Genomic DNA, 24,031 nt, shown 5'->3' with positions numbered 1-24,031 from the left:
TTATCTCCACCAGTGACTGCCTTGCATGCTCATGTCCTCCGGTAACTCTGGTAAATAACACAACATACCTGGGGCTACACTTCGACGACACGTTAATTGTCACGGAATGTCCAGATTGAAGAGCTCGCAAGGCGTTTACGTGCTGTGTGCGCTAATTTGTATGCCCTAAAATTTTTCTGTGATGTAAATGTTCGTAAAATGGTTTACAAAGCACTTGGTGAATCGATCATAAGGTACGGAATAACAATTTATTGCTTTGTTTCTTCTAGTAGATTTAAGATAATTAGCAGCATTTTAAATAAAATTGCCTATAGCCTCTCGTATGGCACACTTGGTCACAGGGAAGATGTCTTGCTGAGCATGTACCAGTCAGATATGTTGTTTGTCGAGAAACAAGTTTTGTTCGACGCCATGTGTAAGAGTTGTTTTTCTACTAATTTCAAAAATTTTAATGTGAAATCGTGCAGCTTACGTCAGACAGAAAGTACCTCGTGGTACCTCGTGTGCACACAAACTACAGCAAGAGGACTCGTGCTTTCTACGTGCCGGCTAATTTCAATAAATTGAATGATGATGATATTACAGGAACATTCAAACAAATTAAATCACATTTAAGGTCATGGGCGATACGTAATGCCCATATCTTTTAAACTTTTTATTCAGGATTTGAAGCATGCGAACCTGATTGTGAAGTTATCTTTAATGTCAATGTTCTTTTTTTTTTTGCTGTTGATGCATTATTATCTTTTTTTTTCAATATCATTCTTTTGCAATACTACTTCTATTCCTATATTTTGTTTTTATATTTTTCTTTCTTTTTCATTATTTATTTATTTGTACACATATCAGTACTACCAGCTGACTGCCCAGCCTTGCATACAAGCAATGTTGCTTATGCGGGCTGGATATTGTAACCACGACACGACTGGATGTAATAAAGATTATTATTTTTATATATGGTAAAACATTGTTATAACAAAACGGGATGTAACGAAGCAATTGTGATTCCCCTTGAAGTTCTAATAGATGCCCATGTATTTAAAACCTCGTTTTAACGAAGCTAAAGTTTCCTCACAATGGGTCTAACGAACCATTCTTTAGAGCACAGCTCTGTGGCACCCATTCCTGTGTTTCGTTGTGCCGTCATGCCTTGCTCTGTTCGCTCCTCCTCCAATGCCACCAATGTGTGGCGGCAATCAGAGCGCCAGCTTGGGGGCGGCTGATCTCGATGATGTGCTGCTGCCCAAGCCGAAATGCATAGCCGCCACCGTTCGCCACTGCGTGTACCCCTTCACCCCTCCTCTCCTCTGTGGCGGCGACTGCGCGAGAGCGCGTGGTGTTCTCCGTTTGCCGAAGCACCAGCTCGGTATCAGCGGATCACGGTGTGTGCTTCCCAAGCCCAAACGCAAAGCCACTGTCAGTTAACTCGCTAGCAGCGTCAGTCAGTCGCTGCCATCTCTTCATAGCGCAATGCGCCTATGCGCTGCCTCCCGCAACCTCCCGATAAGCGAGGCAGCTGCGCCAAGCTACGCTTCGTTTGCGGCGGCTAGTGCGAAATGTTCCGCACCATATGAATTGTCCGAGGCTCACTAACAGTTTATACTAGAATATAATGCGTCTGCCTATATAAGTAGTTCATTCTCAGCCAGTTCTTTCTGAGCCATGGGCAAGGCAACCGGTGGAATTCCTTCGTCTGCCGCTGCAGTTAAACGAGCTGCCCGAGCAGAGGCCCAGCGCTGTTGCAGCCAGAATTCAGAGGTGCGCTACGCCAAACCAAGCATTGGTGCAGCAAGTCTAGCATATATCCATCTATTTCTCCGACCACAAAGCTACCTTCATGACAATCAAGAACTCGGAGTGGAGTGTTTCTTGAAGTGAAGAATAAAAAGTTATAACTGTCAATACATGTCTTGCTCGAATTATTTGCCTCAGTATATAGAAAAGCTGAAACAGCTTAAGAGTTGGGCTAAAATTTCGCATTAGGATGTAACGTAATCGTCGGCAATTTTTTTCCACAATGAGCATTTACTGGTGGACCCGCCCGCTCTTCCACTGCGTGTGTGGGGCAGCACTGACTGCAGTTTTGTTGTTGCTTGTCTTTACCTCCGTGCGCATCAACAATATCAGTATTTCTATCTATTTGATCGTGCGAGTTCCCCGCCGCCAAAAAGGAGATGGACGACAGCAAACGGAAGCGCAAAACGATATCAATCGAGCAAAAGGTGGTTATGCTGAAAGTCAAGTTTGGTGTGAAGAAGAAAAAAGTGGCCAACTATTTCGGCATAGCGTTGAGCTGCTATCAATGATTTTGAGCAGCAAAGAAGCTGTCACCAGTGCTGCCACACGTGGCGTAAAAGGCGACGGAAAGAAGCTGCGAGCCCCCCTTTTGAAGCTGTAGAGAAGGTGGTCTTCAAGTGGTTTTTGGACGCAAGAGCAAGCGACACTCCTGTGAGTGGGGCACTGTTGCAGTGGAAAGCGAGGGGTTTCGCGTGCATCATGGGGCACGATGATTTTGTGGCGAGTGTCCGCTGGCTGCAGCGTTTCAAGGAGCACCACATCGTTGGCAGGGTTGTCAGCAAGGAAGCGCAGTTTGTCACCGCGAAGCTGCAGTGGCGTGGGTGGAGACAAACGTCGGACAGCTGCTAGAAAAATACAGTGCCAAGGATTTATTCAACGTGGATGAGACAGCCCTGTTCTACCAGATGTTACCGCAAAAAACCTTGGCCCTCAAAGGTGAACGCTGCGAGGGCGGTAAACAGAGTAAGGTCCGCGTAACAGTGTTGCTTTGTGCCAACATGGATGAGTCGGAAAAGGTGCCGGCACTCGTGGTCGGCAAAAGTGCGTTCCCACGATGCTTCAAAGGCAAACGAAAGCTCCAAGTGAGTTATGTGTGCAACTGTAAGGCTTGCATGATGAGAGAAATTTTTGCACAATGGCTGCGAGAGAGGGACGAGCGGCTGGGCAAGCTGGACCGGAAGATATGCCTCGTACTGGACAACTGCGTGGCCTACCATAGTGCTGCTGTACTCAAAAACATCGAGCTATGCTTCTTGCCACCAAACTGCACTGCAGTTGTGCAACCCCTTGACCAAGGAGTTATCATGAACTTTAAAGGGACACTAAAGCGAAACAATAAATCAGTTTAGACTAATGAAGCATAGTTTGAAAACTCGGCAGGCAGTCATTTAAAAAATATAGTTTGATTATTAGATGAGAAAATGAAGGTCCAAGTATCAGTATTTGAATTTCGCGCCGAAACCCCAGCGCCCGTATGTCAGCGTGACGTCTGGGATTCCAAAGTATGTTTTCGCATTTGGGCCGCGTTGGCTGAATAAAGGTTCCCGAAACTTGCCATGTTTAATACTTGGTGCCTTTAGAACACAATGTAGTCAATCTGTACCGCTATATATAATTAGTAGGCCCTAGAAAATGCCATCAAAATCCAAGACGTCACAGCCCCCAGGTGCGGGAACTTAAGTAGGCGTCGCCACCCATATTTCGTTCTTGCACTTTTTCTGGCTTACCAAACGTCTTATCGTTGTTTTTGGTGTTGCAGAACGGTAATTTACTGATGCAGAAGAAATCATTTTTCACTTTAGTGTCCCTTTAAGTAGGGCTACCGCAAGCGTGTGATCGACCGGATTCCGCTCAATAGGGAACATGAAGCGCGAGTCTACGATCAACTTGTACCGAGCGATCGAGATGCTAAAGGCTGCTTGAACGGCTGTACTGGCAAGCACGATCGCCAATTGTTTCCAGCCTGCCTCATGCTGACGTGGTGGCGGAGGTGGGAATTGTGCGCGCGGTGACGGGGGTGCCTAATGACAACAGTGACGAATGTGTCGACGACAGCCCGGAGCCTAATATTGGCGAACCCGACGTACCAACGCCCGCACAAGCGTTGGATGCGGCAGACCTGCTACGCCGTTTCTTTGGCGCTCATGATGATGGCGACGACACGCTCAAAATAGCGGCTGCAGCTGAAAAAGCCATCATTCGCCTGAAGAATGAAGGATGCCCACGACTTACGAAAAGGGTCCTACATAAATTGAGGACGACGTAACGAGCTATGGAAAGAAGAATGATGGGTGTAACGTTAAGGAATAAGAAAAGAGTAGATTGGGTGAGGGAACAAACACGAGTTAATGACATCTTAGTTGAAATCAAGAAAAAGAAATGGGCATGGGCAGGACATGTAATGAGGAAGGAAGATAACCGATGGTCATTAAGGGTTACGGACTGGATTCCAAGGGAAGGGAAGTGTACCAGGGGGCGACAAAAAGTTAGGTGGGCGGATGAGATTAAGAAGTTTGCAGGGATAACATAGCCACAATTAGTACATGACCGGGGTAGTTGGAGAAGTATGGGAGAGGCCATTGCTCTGCAGTGTGCATAACCAGGCTGATGATGATGATGATGATGATGAGACAGGACTGGGTCCCGGCTGGTCGCTCGCGATACCGCACATCTGGAGAGTACCTCCGGGTATGCGTGCTCCAGCATGAACACTTCAGCAGGCTCCGGAACAGCATCAGGCACCTCTCGCAGGGGCAGGCGGCTCAGGGCATCAGCAGGTCCCAGGTTCTTTCCCGGACGGTAAACCAGCTGTGAACTGTAAGCTGCCAGCCTCAAGGCCCAGTGTACCACTCGAGGTGATGTCTGCACAGGAACTGCCTTGTCAGGCCCTAGCAGCCCAAACAGCGGCTTGTGGTCCGTGACTGCCTCGAACTTTCGGCCCCACAGATACTGGTGGAAGCGTTCGACACCGAACATGAGGGCCAGGCCTTCCTTGTCCAGCTGGCTGTAGCGTTACTCTGCAGCATGAAGCCAACAAGAAGCAAATGACACAGGCATTCCTGGCCATCCTTGTCTCGGTGCGCCAGGACAGCTCCCACACCGTACGGTGACGCATCTACGATCAGGACAACAGGCTTGGCAGGATCGAAGTGTACCAGCACTGGAGCCTTGCTGATTAGCTCCTTGCTGATCTGAAAAGCCTGGTGCTGCTCCTTCTTCCAGAGTCATTGCTGACCATCTTGAAGCAGAAGATGAAGCGACTGTACATGCTCAGACAGGTTCGGCACGAAACTCCTGTAGAAGCTGACGAGGCCGAGGTAGCTCTGAAGCTCCTTCTTGTTCTGAGGCTTAGGTGCCTTGAGCACAGCATCAGCTTTGCGGGGAGCCGGGGCTAGGCCAGCCTGGAAAATGACACGTTCCAAGTACTCAACACTGGGGGTCAGAAGCATGCACTTTTCCAGCTTGAGCTTGAGACCGGCGTCCTGCAGTCGTGCCAGGACATTGTGCATGTTCTGCAGGTGGTTCCCGTCATTGCTGCCAGTAACCAGGATGTCGTCCAAGTACACCGCTACATACCTCATGCCCCTGAAGAGGTTGTCCATCTCCCTCTGAAGTATGGCTGAGGCTGAGGCCACGCCAAACGGCAAGTGGGTGTACTGGAAGAGCACCAAAGTTGTCGATATTGTGACATACTTCAGGGAGGCATCCTGGAGCACCAGCTGCTGGCTGCTGGTAAGCATCTCTGAGGTCGAGCTTGGTAAACTTCTGTCCAACGGACAATGCTGACCAGAGATCTTCAATCCGGGGCAGCGGGTAATTCTTGACGGTAGCGACGGGGCTTCCGGTAACCTTGAAATCCCCACAGATCCTGACACCGCCGTCTCGTTTGAGGACTGGTACAATGGAAGCGGCCCATTCAGATGTCTCGACAGGTACCAGGATGCCCTCTCGCTGTAACCGCTGCAGCTCCTGGGTGACCCCGTCTTTCCGGGCGAACGGCAGAGGGCAAGGCTTGAAAAAACATGGCTGGGCTCCCTCAGGTACATAGATGCCAGCCGTCGTGCCAGTGAATATGCCTACCCCTGGCTGGAACAGGCACTTGGACTCAGTCAGGAGGCTGGGGACATCTTTCACCACATGCAAGATGGCTTCCTGGTACTCTGCCAGACGAACGCCCAGTGCATGAATCCAGTTTCGGCTCAGCAGTGTCAGCGACAACCCCTTAGTTAAGTAAAGGGGAAGGGTTGCCTCCCTGTCGCCAAAGTGAATGCTGACCTGTGCCTGACTCTGGACCCGGGAGAGCTGCTTGGTGTAGCTGCGCAGCAACATGCCTGAAGCCTCAACGGACACGCTGAGGAAGGTACGCTTGAAGAGTTTCCCAGCCATTACTGACACGCTGGCCCCTGTGTCCAGCTCCGTGGAAATGGGGTGCCTGCAGACTTCGACGGTCAGCATGTACTGCGACACAGACGATGGAACAAAGCCTGTGTGCCACATGTCGAAAATCAGCGGGTCCTGGGCCACAACGTGGAGCCTGGCCGTGGAAGAACTTTAGCCTGCTGCTGCACACCCCCGCCACGTACCCTTGCGAAGGCTACCCTGGCCGCGGGCTTGTGTGGTACCTGGGCTTGAACCAGGCTGCTGCTGCTGTTCGTCCTCCCCCTTCGGCATACACGTGCCAGGTGCCCAGTTTTCCCGCACGTGAAGCATTGTGCTTGAGAGAACTGGCACTGTGAGGGGGAGTGGGCACCACCACAGCAACCGCAGGTACTGTCCTTTGTCGCCAACTTGTTGACCGCCGCTTCCGCCGACGGTGAGCCAGTCGCACGGGCAATCTTATTGGCGTCCTTGGCGGCAGCTTCCATTGCCAGCGCTACCTTCACGGCGGCGTCCAGCGAAGGGCCGGGAAGCTCCAGGAGTCGCGTGGCCATGTTGTTGATGCCACAGACGAAACGGTCCTGGAGCAGCGAGTCCAGCTGGTCCCCGAAAACGCAGGCATTCGCTAACCCTCGTAACGCAGCAACGAACTGCCCGAGGGCCTCCTTCCCGGCGGCTCCGGTTGTTGATTTGGAAACGCTCCATTAGTGTGGACGGTGCTGGGTTGAAATGCGAGCGCAGTATGGCGAGCAGCTCACCCAGCGCCTTAACGTGCAGCGTGGCTGGCTTGAGAAGGTCGAGCAGGAGACTGAAGACGCAGGTCCAGCAGCAAGCCAGGAAAATGTCTTGCTGTTTGGCCTCGGGTGTGTCGTTTGCCCAGGAGAACATGTGGACTTGTTCGTCGTAAACTGCCCAGGTGGACCCATTCCCCTTGAACGGCTCGAGCCTTTCGTACAGCGCCAGGCGGCAGCAACGGTGTTTCACCGCTCGCAGTGGTGTGGGATGATCCGTGGATCCTCGTCGGCAGTGTCATGATCCACCCGGGTTCGTGCACGAGGGAGGGCTCAAGGCCCTCTCCATTAGACAGACGCTCCGCAGCACGGTGGTGATGAACAATGACTTACCGCCGAGCAGCTGTGCTCGTCTGTGTTTATTGATGCGGTGACCAATGTTGCCTACCGAGCCTGGCAAACCACCGAGCCCGGCAGGCCAACGAAGATTATGCCCGAGGGGGCGTCACATGCTTGTTACAGAATGAAGGACTTACGCGCAGTGCTGTGTTAGATGGCAAAAGTGCTTAAGAGCTCACACATGAGTGATAAGTTCCAGAACTGTGGCTTCACTGCAGCGCGGCACGGGCTGCCGTGAAACCAACCTCTATGCAAAATTTTAGCTGTTGTGAAGCCACACTGTAAGGCAAAATTTACATTTAAACTGCACCCCGACTTAAAAAAACAAATTGGGGCGCGTTATACATGCCAAAATATGGTACTTACAATGGGAGATAGAAGCAGCAGCCGGTATGTCGCTCGGTCAGAAATGCCGCTGTGCAAGTTGGTGCGCTGCTGAGAGCATGATCGGCGGCATAGTATCGTCGAACTAACTGTCGCAAATGCTTATGCATTCTAATTACCAAGTGTTCTTGCACATTTAAATATATGTAATTTTGACAGGATCACAGTGTCAGTTCGAATAAATTGGAAGTTCATATTAAATGAGTTTAAATTAACGACATTCCACTGTACAATCAAATATTGTACAGCTAGACCTGAATAAACAGTTGGTAAAATCGGCACTTTACTCCACTGCATCAACATTTCATTATAATAACAAATAAGTATTGTTGCAATTAACTTTTCTTACCCAAAACGGGCCATAAATATTTCTTAAACAAATTTCAATGACAAGAAAGATTCATTTTGTTGAATTTGAGAGTCAGTGACCAAAGCTCCTGTTTTATGCCACATTGACAATATTTTTGGTACATATCTATCGGAACAAAGCAAAGCCTGCAAAGCTCTCCCATCCCCTCCCCTTCCAAGCCAAGCGCACAATGCATGGAATGACATCGTGCATCAAGCCACAAGGCTTCTTGGCTCACCCTTGCACACTTTCCCTTGCACTTACAGCATGTGGCGCACAAGAGGAAAGTGAATTCTTTCACGTTCCTTGGTGATTTTGTTATTGCAGGTTTCATCAGTATAAGAATAAACAAATCAGAGCACTAGCCCTGTCAAGCAGCTAGTGTGATATTGATAAATGTTTCCGTTAATGACAAGTTAATTTGCTTTCAGTCATATTCATATGCAAACAGGGTATCAGCCTTAAGGATGAAGGCAACATGACAACTTTGCCTGTCGAAAGTGTCCAAAGGCGTTGGTGTACAGTTCCCTGTTTGCAAATATATCACACCGCAAGTGTTCAATATTCCGAACTTCAATATTTCTGTAGCCACTTTGTCAACAAAGTTAATTCTATAACCATGCTCCTAGTGTTAGCAAAAATTATCGCTTAGAAGTGTCAAGAGTGCAGGGAACTGCAAGTTGTTTTCACATGTTGAATACAACACAAGACCACTTCAGCATTGTCAAGCATTTGGACAGAACTGCTTTCAGGTGCGTTAAATCTGTGCCAGAGTAAGCAGTGTTCAGTTTATAATTTCGAGCTAAGCACACACCTTGAAGAGGATGTCAGTGCACATGGCCTTGCCATGTGTGATGATGGGCTCCTCGTCCTCGCCTTTGCCATCCCAGCAGTCAAGCTCCACGCACCTGCACCACAGCAAGTTGTGGTTACTGAACACGGAACACAATCCTCCGAGGCAAGGCTCTTTCAGCATAAAGTTAGCGGAAAGTAGCAGAACTCAATGTTCAGGTAACCAATGTACAGTTGTCATCACTGCGCACAAATCACACTGTTCTTTTTATATACATGCAAATAGGCATGTGTCTTTACAGCAGTCCCTGTTTAGGCTTGAGTTGAATTCAAACCAGATGTCAAATAATGGTGAGAAAAGTTAAGTGATGAATGACATTTGAATACGGAATTGTTTGCAAGAAAAACTGCAACCTACTTTTTGCCCCTTCATGGGCAAGAATTCAGAGAGAAATGGTTTGAATTCATGCATTTATAGAAAAAAGCAAGAAGAAAATTAAATAGGATGCTTTAGGAAGGACAAAAGAAAGAGGTGATGTGTTTGTGAAAATTAGTTGGTTATTGTTGCTATGGTGCCAGTGGGGGAATTCAGTGTTTGGTGCTGCAAGAAAGGACAGCCCCAGTGGCCTTTCGGAGTAAGGCGAGTGTCATGTATTCAGGTGATTTGGGAAATTATAACAAGAAAATATAAAGAAAAACGATTAAAATATTCTAGGATATGCACTAAAACCTTATTAATTAGACAACATTAATTCAGAAAATTGGATAATTCGGGCTCGTCCTCTGATCCTGGCAAGTGTACACATTATTTAATGCAATAAAACCCTAATTAATTCAGACGTACTTGGTAGCACACTGGTTAATTTGGACAACTCTCGGAGCTCGGCGAGCGCGAAGCACCGCAAATGTGTGACACAAAAGAGCAGCAATGGCAATAGCATCCAATTGACACGAAACAGCCGAGTCGTATGTGAATGACAACAATGCCGGAACGCCTCGTGCCCAGCTTCGTGCCTTTAAGGCCCTTATTTTTGTGTTTACCGTTGCACATAACACATGCAGTCGCCATCCAGGATCGTGTCGATAGGCACCATTCTTTCATCCACAGCGGTTGTGGCAAACAGTAGTTTCGTTTTGAATGGGTGCACGAGTCAGCAGCATGCCTTCATAACTGCAAGACTGCTGTCCATGATCATATCGATAGCAGCTGTAGTTTTGTCCCAGTGGTTGCGGCAAACGGTTGTTTCATTTTAACTCTGTGCAAAGCGCAGTGTTAAAGAGCAATGAGGAGCAATGGCTACGTCACAATGGATGGACGATCTGTTGGCAACTAGCTCACTGGCGAAAAGATAATCAGGATGTGCGTGCGGTAATAAAAAACATGCCTCAGATGAAGGCGTGCGCCGTGGCTGTGCTGTGAAGGAAGTCACGAGGCCTTCGCTGCTGCTAAAGGCAGTCAGTCATGAGATGACAAGAATTGCAGCTTCCACACTGCTTTCGTTCAAAATAAAAACAAACACGATTTGCTCGTTTATTCAGTAAATAAAAGCGTGCTCACCTAGTAAGCATTTGTTTATTGTTTTCTTGATACTCTTTATAACTCGACATTCCGTTAATTCTTACATTTCTTTCGGTCTCATGGAATTCAAATCAACGAGGTCTTGCTGTATGCAGAAAGAAAAAAGAAGAGAACGAAAAGACAACAGGAGACAAAAAGGAGAGAAAGAGAATGTGGTCAAGATGCAGGTCAGGGATGGACGTGGTGTTCGAGAAGTGCGGATGCATCTCCAACTGCTGCTCTGGAGACAGTGGCGGGTGGCTCGGAAGACCTGGCCCGAAAAGGGGACCCACCGGCAATGCGCTGACTCTCCTTCCTCAAAGTACTGCGAAGGTGCATTGTGGTACCTGGGCAGGTTCCTGCCAGTTTGGGCCCCGTCCTTTGCCACAAAGGCCAGCCTAGAAAAACCTGCCACTACTCATCGAGCCTCCATCTTTTGCTATGGCAGTCACCTAACTGCCAGCTGGCTTATTTCTTTGCTTGTGCACTTCTTTACTTTTTGCAAAAGCACGACAAGGAAAAAAAGACTAGTACATGCTATACAGTGTGTTCACAGGCTTTCTCACAATCTAAAGAAAGTCACCAGTCGACATCAAGTCACCTTAGTGTTCTCCGCTCCTTGGAAACTTTTAAAACTATGCAATGTAAAAAAAATCATAAATGCACATACACCTTTAAGCTGTTCAAAAGATACATATTGCACAAACCGGGCAACTTTTTCACGACAGAGCAAGACAGTACAAAAACAGTGCAAAAAAAAAAAAACGGTATGGCAGCTGTTCATTGCAACAGATGTGCACGCATTCCACTGTTTAGCAGCACCAGGTTCCAGAAACATGCAAAAACTAAAGAAAGAAAAAAAGAATTTGTAGGCACTTGCTGCATTGCAAAAGCAAAAGGTAAGCTTGTCAGTGGAGCATCATTTGGCCTATCAAATCAAGATACATTTATTCTGGACAAACAACTGTACCTGTAGTGCTACTTGTGTGCATGCTTGTCAATTTAAATGGTTTTCCTTGTTGTTTTTACGTCTGACTATAAATGGCTGGTGCTTCTTCCAATAGAGTAAAGTTGGCAGTCAGTGCTAGTCCCATCGTAGTTGTTTTCTTGCGCTCGTACCATCGCGCTGCTTCAATATACCTTCAACATTTGTAATGAGGCATACTATCTGTGCACGGAAGTCACAGGACTCATTCATTTGTTTTATTTTTTTTGCAACATCTTTTCCGTACCTCCTTCCTCACCCAAAATGAGCATAATTCAGAGGCACGAACCTGCATCCTGCTAGGAGCACCTGCCGGTACATCTCCACGGAGGACTTGCCCCCAAACTGCCTCCCCGTGAGGTAGGTGTTGTGGGAGGAGTTGATGTAGTAGTGGGACAGCGGCTGGTCCATCTCCATGTACATGTCGAGCCGATCGAGAAACACGGGCGCATTCTGATCCGACATGAGGTAGCGCACCAGGCCCCCCTGGCTGAGCCGACCCTCCCGCACATTGTCGGGGTTGGCCTCGTGGGCAGTGACAATCTCCCGTGCCCTCCGCTCATCGTAGAACGGGTGCAGGATCTCGTTTAGCCGTGGGTCGCGTTGCTTCTGCATAGAAAAAAGCATACCAGAGCATTGCAGGCTGCACTTCCTGCACTTTTTTGCATTTCAGACATTGAGAACGTCTGCGATAAATAAATAAATTTCATCCTTTCATTTGATCTGTACACAGCTGCTGACTCTACAGTGAAGATATAACCAAGAGGCGCAAGATATGGGCAGCTTTCAACTGAGTGTTACTGTTCTTCTGCGAAAGGCATGTGTGTGCAGGGATCATCTAAATTTGTAGCTCCTATTTGTGCCACCTATACTTCTTTAAATTAAAAAACAAGAACAAAATAAACATTATCTTCAATCGCCAATCCACATGTGCGTTACCATGCTGTCTGTAGACAAACGGCTTACAATGCACCATTTGCACTTCCATAACAGCGAGTGACGGAGTGTCGACAAATTATGCAGAATTTGCCTGTCAAATTCAGGCGCATGGCTGCACAGACAAGTTGAGGACGAAGGTGCTGGGCTCTATGAATCGGCACAGGCAGCACAGTCAGAACATGGAGACCGTGTGAAAGATGGAACAATACCCCCATGGCTAGGCCCAGCGTTACTCTATGGTCGTGGAGGGACTGCAGTCAGTTTCACATCTGCTCTAAACACATTGGCAAGAAATTAATTCGTTTGTGACAGGCGTGCTGTTACTGAGGGTGGCCTTAACTTTTGCCCAAATGGAACAAAGAACAATACTTGTTTTTGCTTCCACTTTACTCTACTTTGCCGCATCGGCCAGGTCCACCTCCGCCGGTACAAGGTTCGTCTGGGTGCACAGGACTGGTCGAAACGATAATGCGATATGGACAGAGCGAACGACAACAAAAGCAGCGCATATTTCGTTAAGTGCAAAAGCATGTGTAAAGATCAGGCTGATTAGTCTCCGATAGGCTCACAGATTCTGTTGGATATGCAGCGCCGAACTTCATGCCACTTCAACAGCCATCAATCTTGCCCGCACAGGTGATCTCAAAACTGATCCCTGATGAGGCACCCGTACAACAAAATGGCAAGCACTCTGTTACGGCTTGTGGCCCATTACACCACCAGCCAGTGGCGAATTTTCATCACGGCCACACTGCCTAGGCCATTAGGCCTAATTGGCGCTGCCTCATCGGGCATAATTTACAGTTTGGTCCCAAATCGATCCAGATCTATTTGCAGCAGCTGTGCAATGCTCGGAAAGCCGACAAACTGCGTTGCAAATGAAGCTGAGTGCACAGGATGGCAACAGAGTTGTTCACAGCCACCATCTTTGGGGCACACCGTGCAGTGATCTCTCGTTCCCTACCCTGTTCAGAGATGCCCATCTGTCTCTTGTTGTCGCTTCAAGCAACCCATTACAATACTCACATTCGATGTGCATGGCAGGCTCAAGAGCAGCATGGCTGGTTGCATGCATTTGCACGGACTGCGGATGAACAAAGAGGTGGGGAGCATCAAGTGAACTTGACGTGACTTTCCAAATTTTACAATCTTTGACAGGTGCCAAATCCCGTCAAACCTCACAATGAGACGTGATGTATGGCACCTGCTCGTAACTGTTGGGGCTGGATATGCTTGGAGAAGTGAATAGGTCATGTGATGCAGGGTCCTTTCGTTTGTATGCACATTGGCATTACGATAATCCACCTGTCGCAAAATTGGGATAGCCCTTTTTTTTAGTGCAAAGAAAAACTGGAAAGCCCAACTTTCTATGCAATAAATAAAAGATTGCAGCAAAACACAGGACCACTATTAAATTAAGAACCTCATTGGCATTCAGTACAACAGAATGTAACTAATTCTTTAGTTTCAGCAGAAAAAAAGGACTTGATTCTATTCAACAGAAATTCTATTGATGAAAGATACTGTATATATAGAGTGGGCAGTACAACAGCGACGCCGGAATGTTGCTTAAACACTGCCTGTTTTTCACGCAGTTCTTGGGATGCTTCCATGGATTCTTCTGCGGCAACGCTGCCTTATATTCTGCGCTTCCTTTTCACTGGCACATGGATGCAGTCGATAGTATGCCCATGGACAGCCCTGTCACTCTTGCTGGTGATAGCCTTGGCATGCCCCTTGGCTTTGCTGACGGCCTCCCACGTGCTTCGCTTCTGGCTGATGTCATCGTCGTTCTACCAATCACCACTAAGCTGCGGTCAGCGACGTCTACACCGGATGATATAAAAGTCTTCGCAACGGCACCTTCCTTCAGTGGGCAGTACAGCTGCGACGCCGGAATGTTGCTTAAACACTGCCTGTTTTTCATGCAGGTATGTTATATTCAAGGTGCCTATAGCTACCGTTCTGATGACTGCTTTTTGCTGCTGCTGTTCTGCCCGAACAGTGTTGTTACTTGCTGCTTTCACATTTTGCACTGTTACTGATAGCCTTCTCTTGAGTGGGGATGTTGAATTTAACCCAGGACCTAGAGGTGTGCCTTCAGAAAGTACATCAAAGTCAAGCGAGGCTAATAACACTACTACAAGTAGCAGTCAGTGCTCCACTAGTTGCCCTCCAGAGACGGCTAATCTTCTCGCGCAATTGTTGGCTGGTCAGAAACAAATTGCACGTGACATTGCCGATATCAAGGAATCTTTTAATTCCCGCTTCGAAGCTCTTGAAACACGTGTATCTTCGCTCAAATCTTCTACAGGAGCTGTTGACTGTAGTGCAATGTATGACAAGCTTAACTCCGAAATTGTCTCACTTAGGGAATCTATCACTAAACTCACTTCAAAATCTGTTGAGGTGGAAAACCTGTCACGCCGGGACAATATCAGACCTTCATCAGACCTCTCAGACCTCCAAGCCAAAATTGACGACTTGGAAAATCGTTCCCGAAAGTCAAAAGTAATATTCTATAGAATTGATGATGGGGAACAATTTGAAACATGGGAATCATCTGAACACCTTGTGCGTGACTTCTGCATGAACCGACTTGACTTTTCGATTTCGTCACTAGCCAGGGCTCACTGCATAGGTCGCTTCTCAGTTAAAAAGCACCCCATCGTTGCTAAACTTTTTAATGACATAGAAGTCGAAACCATTCTGACCAAAGGCTTCAAACAACAAAATACGCCCTTCAGTGTCGCACGGGACTATTCTGAGGCTGTGCGGGACAAACGCAGGAAGTTATTGCAGTTTTCGAAAACACTAAGGAAGGAAGGTGATCGTGTGCATCTTATTTTTGACAGGCTGTGCCTAAATAACGACACTTGCATTTGGGACACAACTTCTAATTGTGCAGTGTGTGTACCACGCACCGACGCACGCTCAGCAATCACCCCACCTACGTGACGTGCCCCTTCTAAGCGTCAAGCACATGTAACCACCCCATCTCGTTCAGACGGAAAGGTCTCTTTCTTCTACACTAATATCAGAAGTGTTCTTTCTAAAAGTGTTGAACTATCTTCAATTATCGACTCAAGTTCGCCTTCCATCATCGCACTGACAGAAACGTGGCTGAACGATACTGTTTCCGATAATAATATTCTTGTCAGTCAAGTAGATTTTAACTTTTTTCGCTGCGATAGAAAGGATTGAAGAGGCGGGGGTGTGCTTATTGGAATTTCTAAAGATTTCATTGCTATACCTATCTTTGTTAACTCATTTCTTGAAAGCGTATTTGTGTCCCTGAAGCTTGGTTCCACTGATCTCATTGTTGGTGTTTTTTATCGCCCCCCGGACATGAATGCGACCTTCGAAAGTGAATTTCATTGCATTGTTGTTGAAATATGCGGGAGGTTTCCAAATGCGATTCTTATAATCTTTGGAGACTTCAACTATCCCAATATTCAATGGTCTACACTATCTGTTTCAGCCAACGATACTCAGGCACAGGAATTTCTTCATTCTTGCCTTGATTTTTCGTTGTGCCAGCTTATCGAAAAACCTACACGTTGCTCGAGCACATGCGCAAACATTACTGACCTAATTTTAACTTCTCGACCTGACCTGTTTACTGACATAGCTCATCTCGATGGTCTTTCTGACCATGACATAATTACTGGAAGCTTAACTTGTTCACTCAACAAAAAGAGAGTTGCTGGAAAGTGTATAAGGTGTTATAAGCGAGCCAATTTTGATGTAATATGTATCGAATTATCCCATTTCACGAAACATTTTTTAGATGCCCACTTGTCACGTTCCATTGAAGATAACTGGAACCTTTTTAAAAATACTCTTTCAAACTTAATTGAGAAATACATTTCAGTTATGACCATCAAAACAAGCAACATTTCTCCATGGTTCAATCAGCAATTACGTCGACTTAATAATAAAAAGAAACGACTTTTCAGAATGGCAGACAAAAACAGATTATCGGCTTCGTGGTGTCACTATAAAAAGTATGACAAGGAATATCAACAGCTTTTAAAAACTACTCGTCGTCGCTTTTTCAGTCATGATTTGTCATCTTTGCTAATAAACAACCCTCGGCGCTTTTGGCGCACAACCGGGGTAGTTGGAGAAGTATGGGAGAGGCCTTTGCCCTGCAGTGGGCGTAACCAGGCTGATGATGATGATGATGAAATCCCAGCAACCACCCCGATGTAACTCTTGCTAATACCAATGGTTTTCCTGTTACTGAATTCGAATGTGCTAAGTTATTAAAGGATTCATTCTCATCAGTTTTTACTCTTGAGGTTATTACTACATGCCCTAACATTGATGTTGTTTCTGGTATTAATATGACTGAAATAATAATTGACAAAGCAGGTATTTTATCTCTACTTGGAAAATTAAGAACTTCATCTGCATCTGATCATAATGGCTTCAACAACAAAATACTTAAACATATTTCTTCTGGTATCTATCGTTGCTTGGCAGCCATCTTCTCTCTATCACAATCGTCAGGCACCATTCCTCAGGACTGGCTAATAGCAAAAGTAGTGCCCATATTTAAATCAGGGGATCGCTCGCCCCACTTAACTACAGACCTATATCTTTAACTAGTACCATCTGTAGACTCTTGGAACACATTATACACTCACAAGTAATTACATATTTAGAGGAGCACAATGTCATCTTCAAATACCAGCACGGTTTTCACAAGGGCTTCTCATGTGAAACACAACTTGCAGGATTTACTCAGGATTTACACTCATCATTGGACGCCGGCATCCAAATTGACGCCATATTCCTTGACTTCTCAAAAGTGTTCGATCGAGTTCCTCACCACCGGCTCTTACTAAACTTAGATAACTTAACATTCACCCACTTGTTCTGGCATGGGTCCAAGCCTTCCTCTCTAACAGACAACCGTTCACGTCGGTCAATAACTTTGACTCTCCTTTCGTCCCAGTCTCATCCGGTGTTCCTCAAAGAAGTGTGCTCGGTCCATTGCTTTTCCTAATTTATATAAATGACTTACCCTCCTCCCTCAAATCTAGAGTTAGGCTATTCGCTGACGATTGTGTTATTTACCGCAACATCTCTTCTGAAGCTGACCGCCAATCTCTGCAATCTGACCTTGAATCCTTAACATCGTGGTGCACAACTTGGCTAATGGCACTAAATCCTTCAAAAACTAAGTTGATGTCTTTCACTAAAAAAGCTTCTCGCATTCCAACGTCTTACTTGCTAAATAATACTTCAGTGGAACTTACAACCACGTACAAATATCTTGGAGCTAACTTTCAGTCTGACCTGTCCTGGCATTACCATATTAACGTCACCTTTGCTTCAGCAAACCGCTCACTTGGGTTTCTTAAACGTAACTTGAAACACACCCCATCGCACTTACGTAAACTGGCTTATATCACTTTCATCCGTCCTAAAATAGAATATGCCTCAGCCATTTGGGATCCCGATCAAGACTACACTATTAAAAACATTGAAGCCCTGCAGAACGGTGCTGTGCGTTTTATTTTTTCGGATTACTCACGTCACACCAGCGTCACTTCATTGAAGAATCGTGCTGAACTGCAGGTGTTATCATGTCGCCGCAAAATCGCTCGCTTACAACTTCTTCATAAGCTCTACCATCATGCATCACTTCGCGAGAACTTCTTTAAGCCGCCCTCTGCCATCTTTCCCCGCTGTGATCACCCTTTTAAAATCGAACACTTCACGTGTCGCACACTAACTTATGCCAGATCGTTCATACCGCGCACTATAACCGAGTGGAATAGCTTGGCATCACACATCGCAACCGTCACCGACATAAATGAATTCCAGAAACTTCTAATCCTTAATGAAAGTGCGTAAACCTTTCTTGTGTCATTGTTCACTTTGTTTTCTCGGTTGCCCTTGCATATGTGGTTCTGCTAATGTTGGTCTTGCTCTTTTTTTCTTAGCTTTCCGTATGTGCATATTTTCCTTTTGGAGTCAGTCCTTTCTGTACCAGTGTATCTCTGAAATGCCGTCCCTGCTACAATGCCCTTGTGGTGCTGCAGGTATTCAAATAAATAAATTTGGCGTCCCCTTTAACGAGAGTGGACCGTGCTGTATATCTCGATTTCTATGTACCTAAGTTACAGACAGCATGCTACATTCTTGTTATTTAATGCTACGAGACTCCCGAACATGTGCAGCGCTTTATTTTCTTGCCCAAAATTTGTAAGCATTAGATTTTGCAGACAGCTTTCTAACATTCAATAGTGTTCACGCCTGTTACAATGGATCTGCATACAACATACTTTCGGATATAACAGACTATCTTTCTCAATCAGTTTGGTCTCCTGTACTATCAATGTAAACAATTTCGCTTTTAACACGGGCCTGACTATAATGGACTATTGGCTACAACATACTACATTTAAGGGAAATTTTGTCTATACAGTGTAAACGCAACATACTTTGCCGCCACGGTACATGCATGTGGCAGTGCGCTGGAAGCAACCATTTCTGGTCGTTTGTGGATGTTGTGAAAATGCATTTTTTCTTAAGCAACGAACACACTAGCAGCAAGCTTACTGCAACGGTGTGTCGCGCAGCGCCCTGCCGGCGGAGAGTTTTCATGCTGACCATGCAAGAAGACCACCGCCACCCACCGCAAACTGCAGCGTTTTGAGAATGCTCTATTTCTCATCACATCAATTTACACAGAAACGAAGATATGCTGCTGTTCGTGCTGCCCAGACTGCGAGGTGCATGATGCGGTCAAGCCGTCTCGCATGCAGTGCAGTGGCAGCCAGGCTCCAAGTTGAACTTGCCTCACACTGTGGTTCTCGTTCATGCTACACATTTGACAGTGGTCACTGCTTGTCGTGACAGATAAAATTAAGACATTGCTTTATACTTCCGGCAACTGTTTTTGGTGAAGAACAAACTGTAGCCATCGTTTTTGTCGGTGGTGGCAGTGGTGCGCTTGAGCTGGTTGGCTGGCACAGTAGCAGAGGCCAGCACACTCTCTGCTGTTGTGCCAGCCATTAATCTTGCCGTTGTATGGATGCACCTATGCTCTAGTATGAGGGTGCCTCCATTTGTCAGCAACCAGCATCCATAAAACAGCGGACAGGAAGACACCATGCCACATGGTTGTGTGATTACCGTGCAAACCAATTTATCTATGGTTAGGTATTTTATTTTTGATGTATTTATCCTTTTTGCACGCGCTTACGGGTTAAACTGTGGTTTATGTGAAAGTCTCCCCATTTCACAACACACCACGACCGTAATTTCGAATAGAACAGGATGGAACGGACCTTTTTGCATGATTATCAGAGTCCGTTGTAACAAGTGTGCACTGTATTTGATCCAATATATGGCTTTTTTTTATTGGTTCAATTCGATATGCTATTCAATATCTACTATTTGGTATACCCATAACTCAAGGGCCCCAGTAGGGCATTACATGAAGAGTGAAATGATCACAGTAGCCATCACGGTGGTATCTGCCACATTCGAAGCATGAAATCCAGGAACTGCTGAATGCACATACAATAAGGCAGGTTTAGTTTACAAATCCTAGATTGCAAATTGAAAACTTTATGCTGAAAACTCCAAAATTACAGGTAACTTAGCCAACTAGTATCAAACCCTCTTTGAATATTTTCACAGTTATGCAAATGCAGAAAAGACATAGATAAGGCACTATCCAGTAATGTACAGAGCAACATGACTTACTTCATTGAGAAATGTGATCAACTGCTTCAGGCTGATGTAATCTGTCTTGCCTTCAGTTCTGCAAATGTAAAAAAGATGTCAATACATATACAGCAACAGGAAAGTTGCTTGGGTGGGTGTATGCCTTACTTCTTTCTCTACAACAATTAGTTGTCTTGGAGACCCCAAACATGACATAGCAATTTCACTAGGAATAGCCACAATGTCATTAACGGGACTTGAAAGAGAAACACTAAGTCAGTTTACAAGTGATAAAGTATTCTTTGCAAACTCTATTGTTGTTAACTTTGTGGTAATAGGTTGATTAATACAAAATAAAATAAGGTCAAAATTTAATTTTTTGAGGGAGGGAGAAAGAGAGAGAGAGACAGGGAGGATGTCGAGTGAAGACAGGCTCGCTAGCCTGATGTCAGTGTGACATCACAGATTTCAAAGTATTTTTTCATATTTGGGCCATGTTGGCACACTAAATGTTCCTGGCTCTTTTAGAACACAGTTCTTATTTTTATAAACAAACAATTAACACGGCCGAAATCCATGACGTCACAGTAAGCTGGTGCGGGAACTTCAAGGCGGCATCAGTGCCAGTCTTTTCTGGCTTGCCAAGAGTGGCATTTTTTTTTGGCAAGGGTAATTTACTGGTACCAGTGAAACCATTCTTCTCTTCAGTGCCTCTTTAAAGAGCCTCTGCACCACTGCTGATGGCATAAAGAGCCTCAGAGACTTCTTCCTTAAAGTCAGAGCTAATGTGCACTGCAGGTGCCTGCGTTCCAGATGAAAGGAGCACAGATTTGAACACCGGTGAGCTGACGCAAACTGCTATTACAAAGCACCAGAAAGAAATGCTGAAACAACAAGCAAGCCAGGTTTATATTCATTATGCAAAAGACACTTCGCAGCCTTCCAGACATTGGATATCACAAAACAGTATAATAAAATTTTGCAAACAAAACTAAATACCATAGTAAACCGGACAAGAAACTCTACACGCAGACACAAAGTACAAATGGAAACAAGTGTGGGAATAAACAGCAAGGTGCTTGTTTCCTCTGTCTTATTTATGTGCCTGTGGGTGCGTGCACATAGCGTTCTATGCACAATCTGTGGGTCAAAGCATCCACTCGCAGAACAAATTCAAGTTGTGAGTAACTTGCTTGAGCAGGGAACAAGAGTGGATTTCAGCATGATAATGATGGGAAAAAAGCCACTATCTGCATGTGCTGGAAAAACTAACAGGTAAACACTGCAGCATAAAATCCACACACACAACAAAACACATACTGCAATATCCCGAGAGATAGCCCACCTAAAATCTAGAGCAAATAGGGTGAAAAGAGGGAGTGGGCTAACTTTCGGTATACAATCAAGGAAAGTTCAAAAAAAGAAAAAAAAATTGAAATATAAAGATCGTTGTACCCAAAGGTAGTGAAGGTTTGTTTATGTCCTCGTTCAGTCTTCCTCGAAACCTTCAAAAGAACAGTCACTGTCACTGCCAAACAAAATGCCAAATTCCGGAATTGTCCTGCATTATTTGCTGATCCCCCATGGTACCTAGCTTCTGCGAAGGCCACCATTGCAGCAAAAGGGAATGAACCAAAGATTTTTTTTTATTATTTATGTGATATCTGCAGCGCCACAAGGGCATTGTAGCAGGGCGGGGGGAATATTTCAGAGATACACTAGTACAGAAAGGACTGGCCCCGGAAAGAAAATACACATATACAGAAAGCTTAGAAGAAAGAGCAAGACTAACACCAGCAGGAGAACACAGACAAGGGAAACCAAGAAAACAATAAAGCAAAAGGTAAATTGTTACAATAGGCAAACCATAAACCAAGATACAAGTGAAGAAATAATAATAGGTTAATTTGCAGCTATGAGAAATTTAACGATGAGAAAGATGTAAACTTGGAACAGGTTTTACATTGATTAATGCCCATAAGGGGCCTATTCCACAGAGCTGAAGTGTACGGGAAAAAGGAATGAAGGAAAACTTCAGTGTGACAGCGCATTTCGAGAACTTTATAATCCTGATCATATCGCTGAGGGACATAGTGGGGAGGAAGAATGTGCTGATCTTTGTCTATTCCGGTGACACCAAAGTATATCTGGAAAAACAGTTGCAGTTTTGTGGTCATTTGACAATGCACTAATGATTTCCAGCCAAGATATTTTTTAATTACTGAGACAATGCTGTGGAAGTCATAACTGCCAGAAACAAACCTGGCAGCACGGTTTTGAATTCGTTCTGAGGTTTTCAACAAGGTTTGAGGGTCCCACGCTGCACAAGCATATTCAAGAATTGAACGCACATTCGTAACATAAACTTCTTCTTTTACAATTACAGGGACCTGATAAAAATTACGTCTGGTCAGATTAAGTATTCTGGATGACTTTAAAGCGAGATACTTAAGTTTAACTTTAAGTTTTCTGAAAAAAAGACACCAAGATGTTTATAATGCTGAATTGACTTTAAAGCGAGATATTTAAGTTTAACTTTAAAGGGACCCTGAAACGCTTTTGACGATTTTCTACAAACGTACTGAGTCGTTAGAGTAGGTCCTTCTGATCATTAATTGACACATATAAGTGCTCTGCGTAAAGCGTGTAATTTATTATAAGGTTTTAAAAATGCACATCGCTGCCGATCGCAGCGCACAGCTCGGCGGAATTTTAAGCCGCCCCTACCCATATGACCAAAATCACCCATATGACGTCAGTGGGGCGAGCTATCTGATTGGCTGACCAGGGCGCGTGATCGATAATTTTTCCAACTTTATGGTAAACAAATGATCTTCGTAAAGTTGGAATGTTAGTTAATTTGTTTTTATGAAAAGAAAGTAGCATAAAGAGAATGCACAAGAACAATTTTTCAGTACACTTAAGCACTTCCGGCACACAGCAAGTGTCGTCTGCTTGTGTTACAACGTACTCCATTTTGACGAGAGCGCCACGGTCACAGTTGGTCTCAATCTTTTCGCGAGCACTATGATGCGACTTTGTTGCCTTGTGGACTGCAAACGTAGCGACTGGCAATATGTCAAGCTGCGACATCGTGTCCCTCTGCAAGGCAGCGTACGAGCGAACTAGCTGCTGCGCATCGGACTACCGCTATCCGATCGGCACCAGGATTTGCGCGTTTGTGGCCGTCACTTTACACCGGAAGATTACTAACGCAACAGCGTTTCGCAAGTCCCGTATTAGGGCAAACGTATGCGCAAGGGGACAGGGTCTGGCCGCTTGACTGTGCCGTAACGGGATGAGCCGAGATGAGCAGAAGGGCAAATGTGAATGGTCTGCACAGTGCAGCCACCTGGTGGCGTAGAGCGCAACCATACACAGTAGCAGTAACGAAGCGTATTCTTCTTTGCTGCTGGTGCGTATTTTTCGTAGGAGTGTAATCATCGACACATTGTTTTTATAAATGTTTAAAATGTTTTACACTTGGTTAGAGCAATATTAGCGCTTTCTTTGGCTGGTTAAGCGCTGCGCCAACAAGTGTCTGGACCGTGTAGACCGATCAAGCCGCTCACGTACGTCTATGCCAAAGTTCCTTCATAAGCTTGAGTTTATGCCTCCATTGATTTGCCGAAATGACCAGCTTGCCTGTGGTTAACGGAATACCAGACACGTTCGGCGCTACGACAGAATGCTCGCAACGCACGCTGCTTCGATAGCTCTCGCTTGGGGTCGACAGCCAAGCGGCTAGCGGAGAGGTCTCGCGCAGGCGGGGGCGGGCTCCAAAACAACCGGAAGTGGACGATGTGACGTTGCATCGTGACGCAGGACCAGTGAAGGCGGAGCGTAGCCCCACTCGCTCGGCGAACGAGTTGAGGAGGAAAAGCGTGGATGGGGAGGAGGGTAACTTCTAATCGCTTGTAGCTCCATTAATACGTAACGCTTCACTTAAATTGTGGTGCGAATGTTCTACTTAAGCTGTACCCTACGCGTCTACAAAATTTGTCCGAACCGTTTCAGGGGCCCTTTAAGTT

General features: G+C 45.7%; 1 protein-coding gene across 1 annotated transcript in view; it reads right to left on the bottom strand.

The window, feature by feature from the left end:
- Window positions 1–24,031, bottom strand: part of LOC142588567 (1-phosphatidylinositol 4,5-bisphosphate phosphodiesterase beta-4-like) — a 208,676-nt gene that overhangs the window by 63,842 nt on the left and 120,803 nt on the right. Inside the window, exons 11-13 of the mRNA XM_075700406.1 lie at window positions 20,040–20,097; window positions 11,662–11,981; window positions 8,852–8,945 (exon numbers count right to left, since the gene is read on the bottom strand). Coding sequence (XP_075556521.1) covers window positions 8,852–8,945; window positions 11,662–11,981; window positions 20,040–20,097 — 472 coding nt within the window. The remainder of the gene's footprint in view (window positions 1–8,851; window positions 8,946–11,661; window positions 11,982–20,039; window positions 20,098–24,031) is intronic.

The sequence above is a fragment of the Dermacentor variabilis genome, chromosome 7 (genome assembly GCF_050947875.1).
Source record: "Dermacentor variabilis isolate Ectoservices chromosome 7, ASM5094787v1, whole genome shotgun sequence".
Classification (NCBI taxonomy): domain Eukaryota; kingdom Metazoa; phylum Arthropoda; class Arachnida; order Ixodida; family Ixodidae; genus Dermacentor; species Dermacentor variabilis.
The sequence above is the reverse complement of the archived record's forward strand: the minus strand, read 5'-3'. Positions and strand labels throughout refer to the sequence as shown.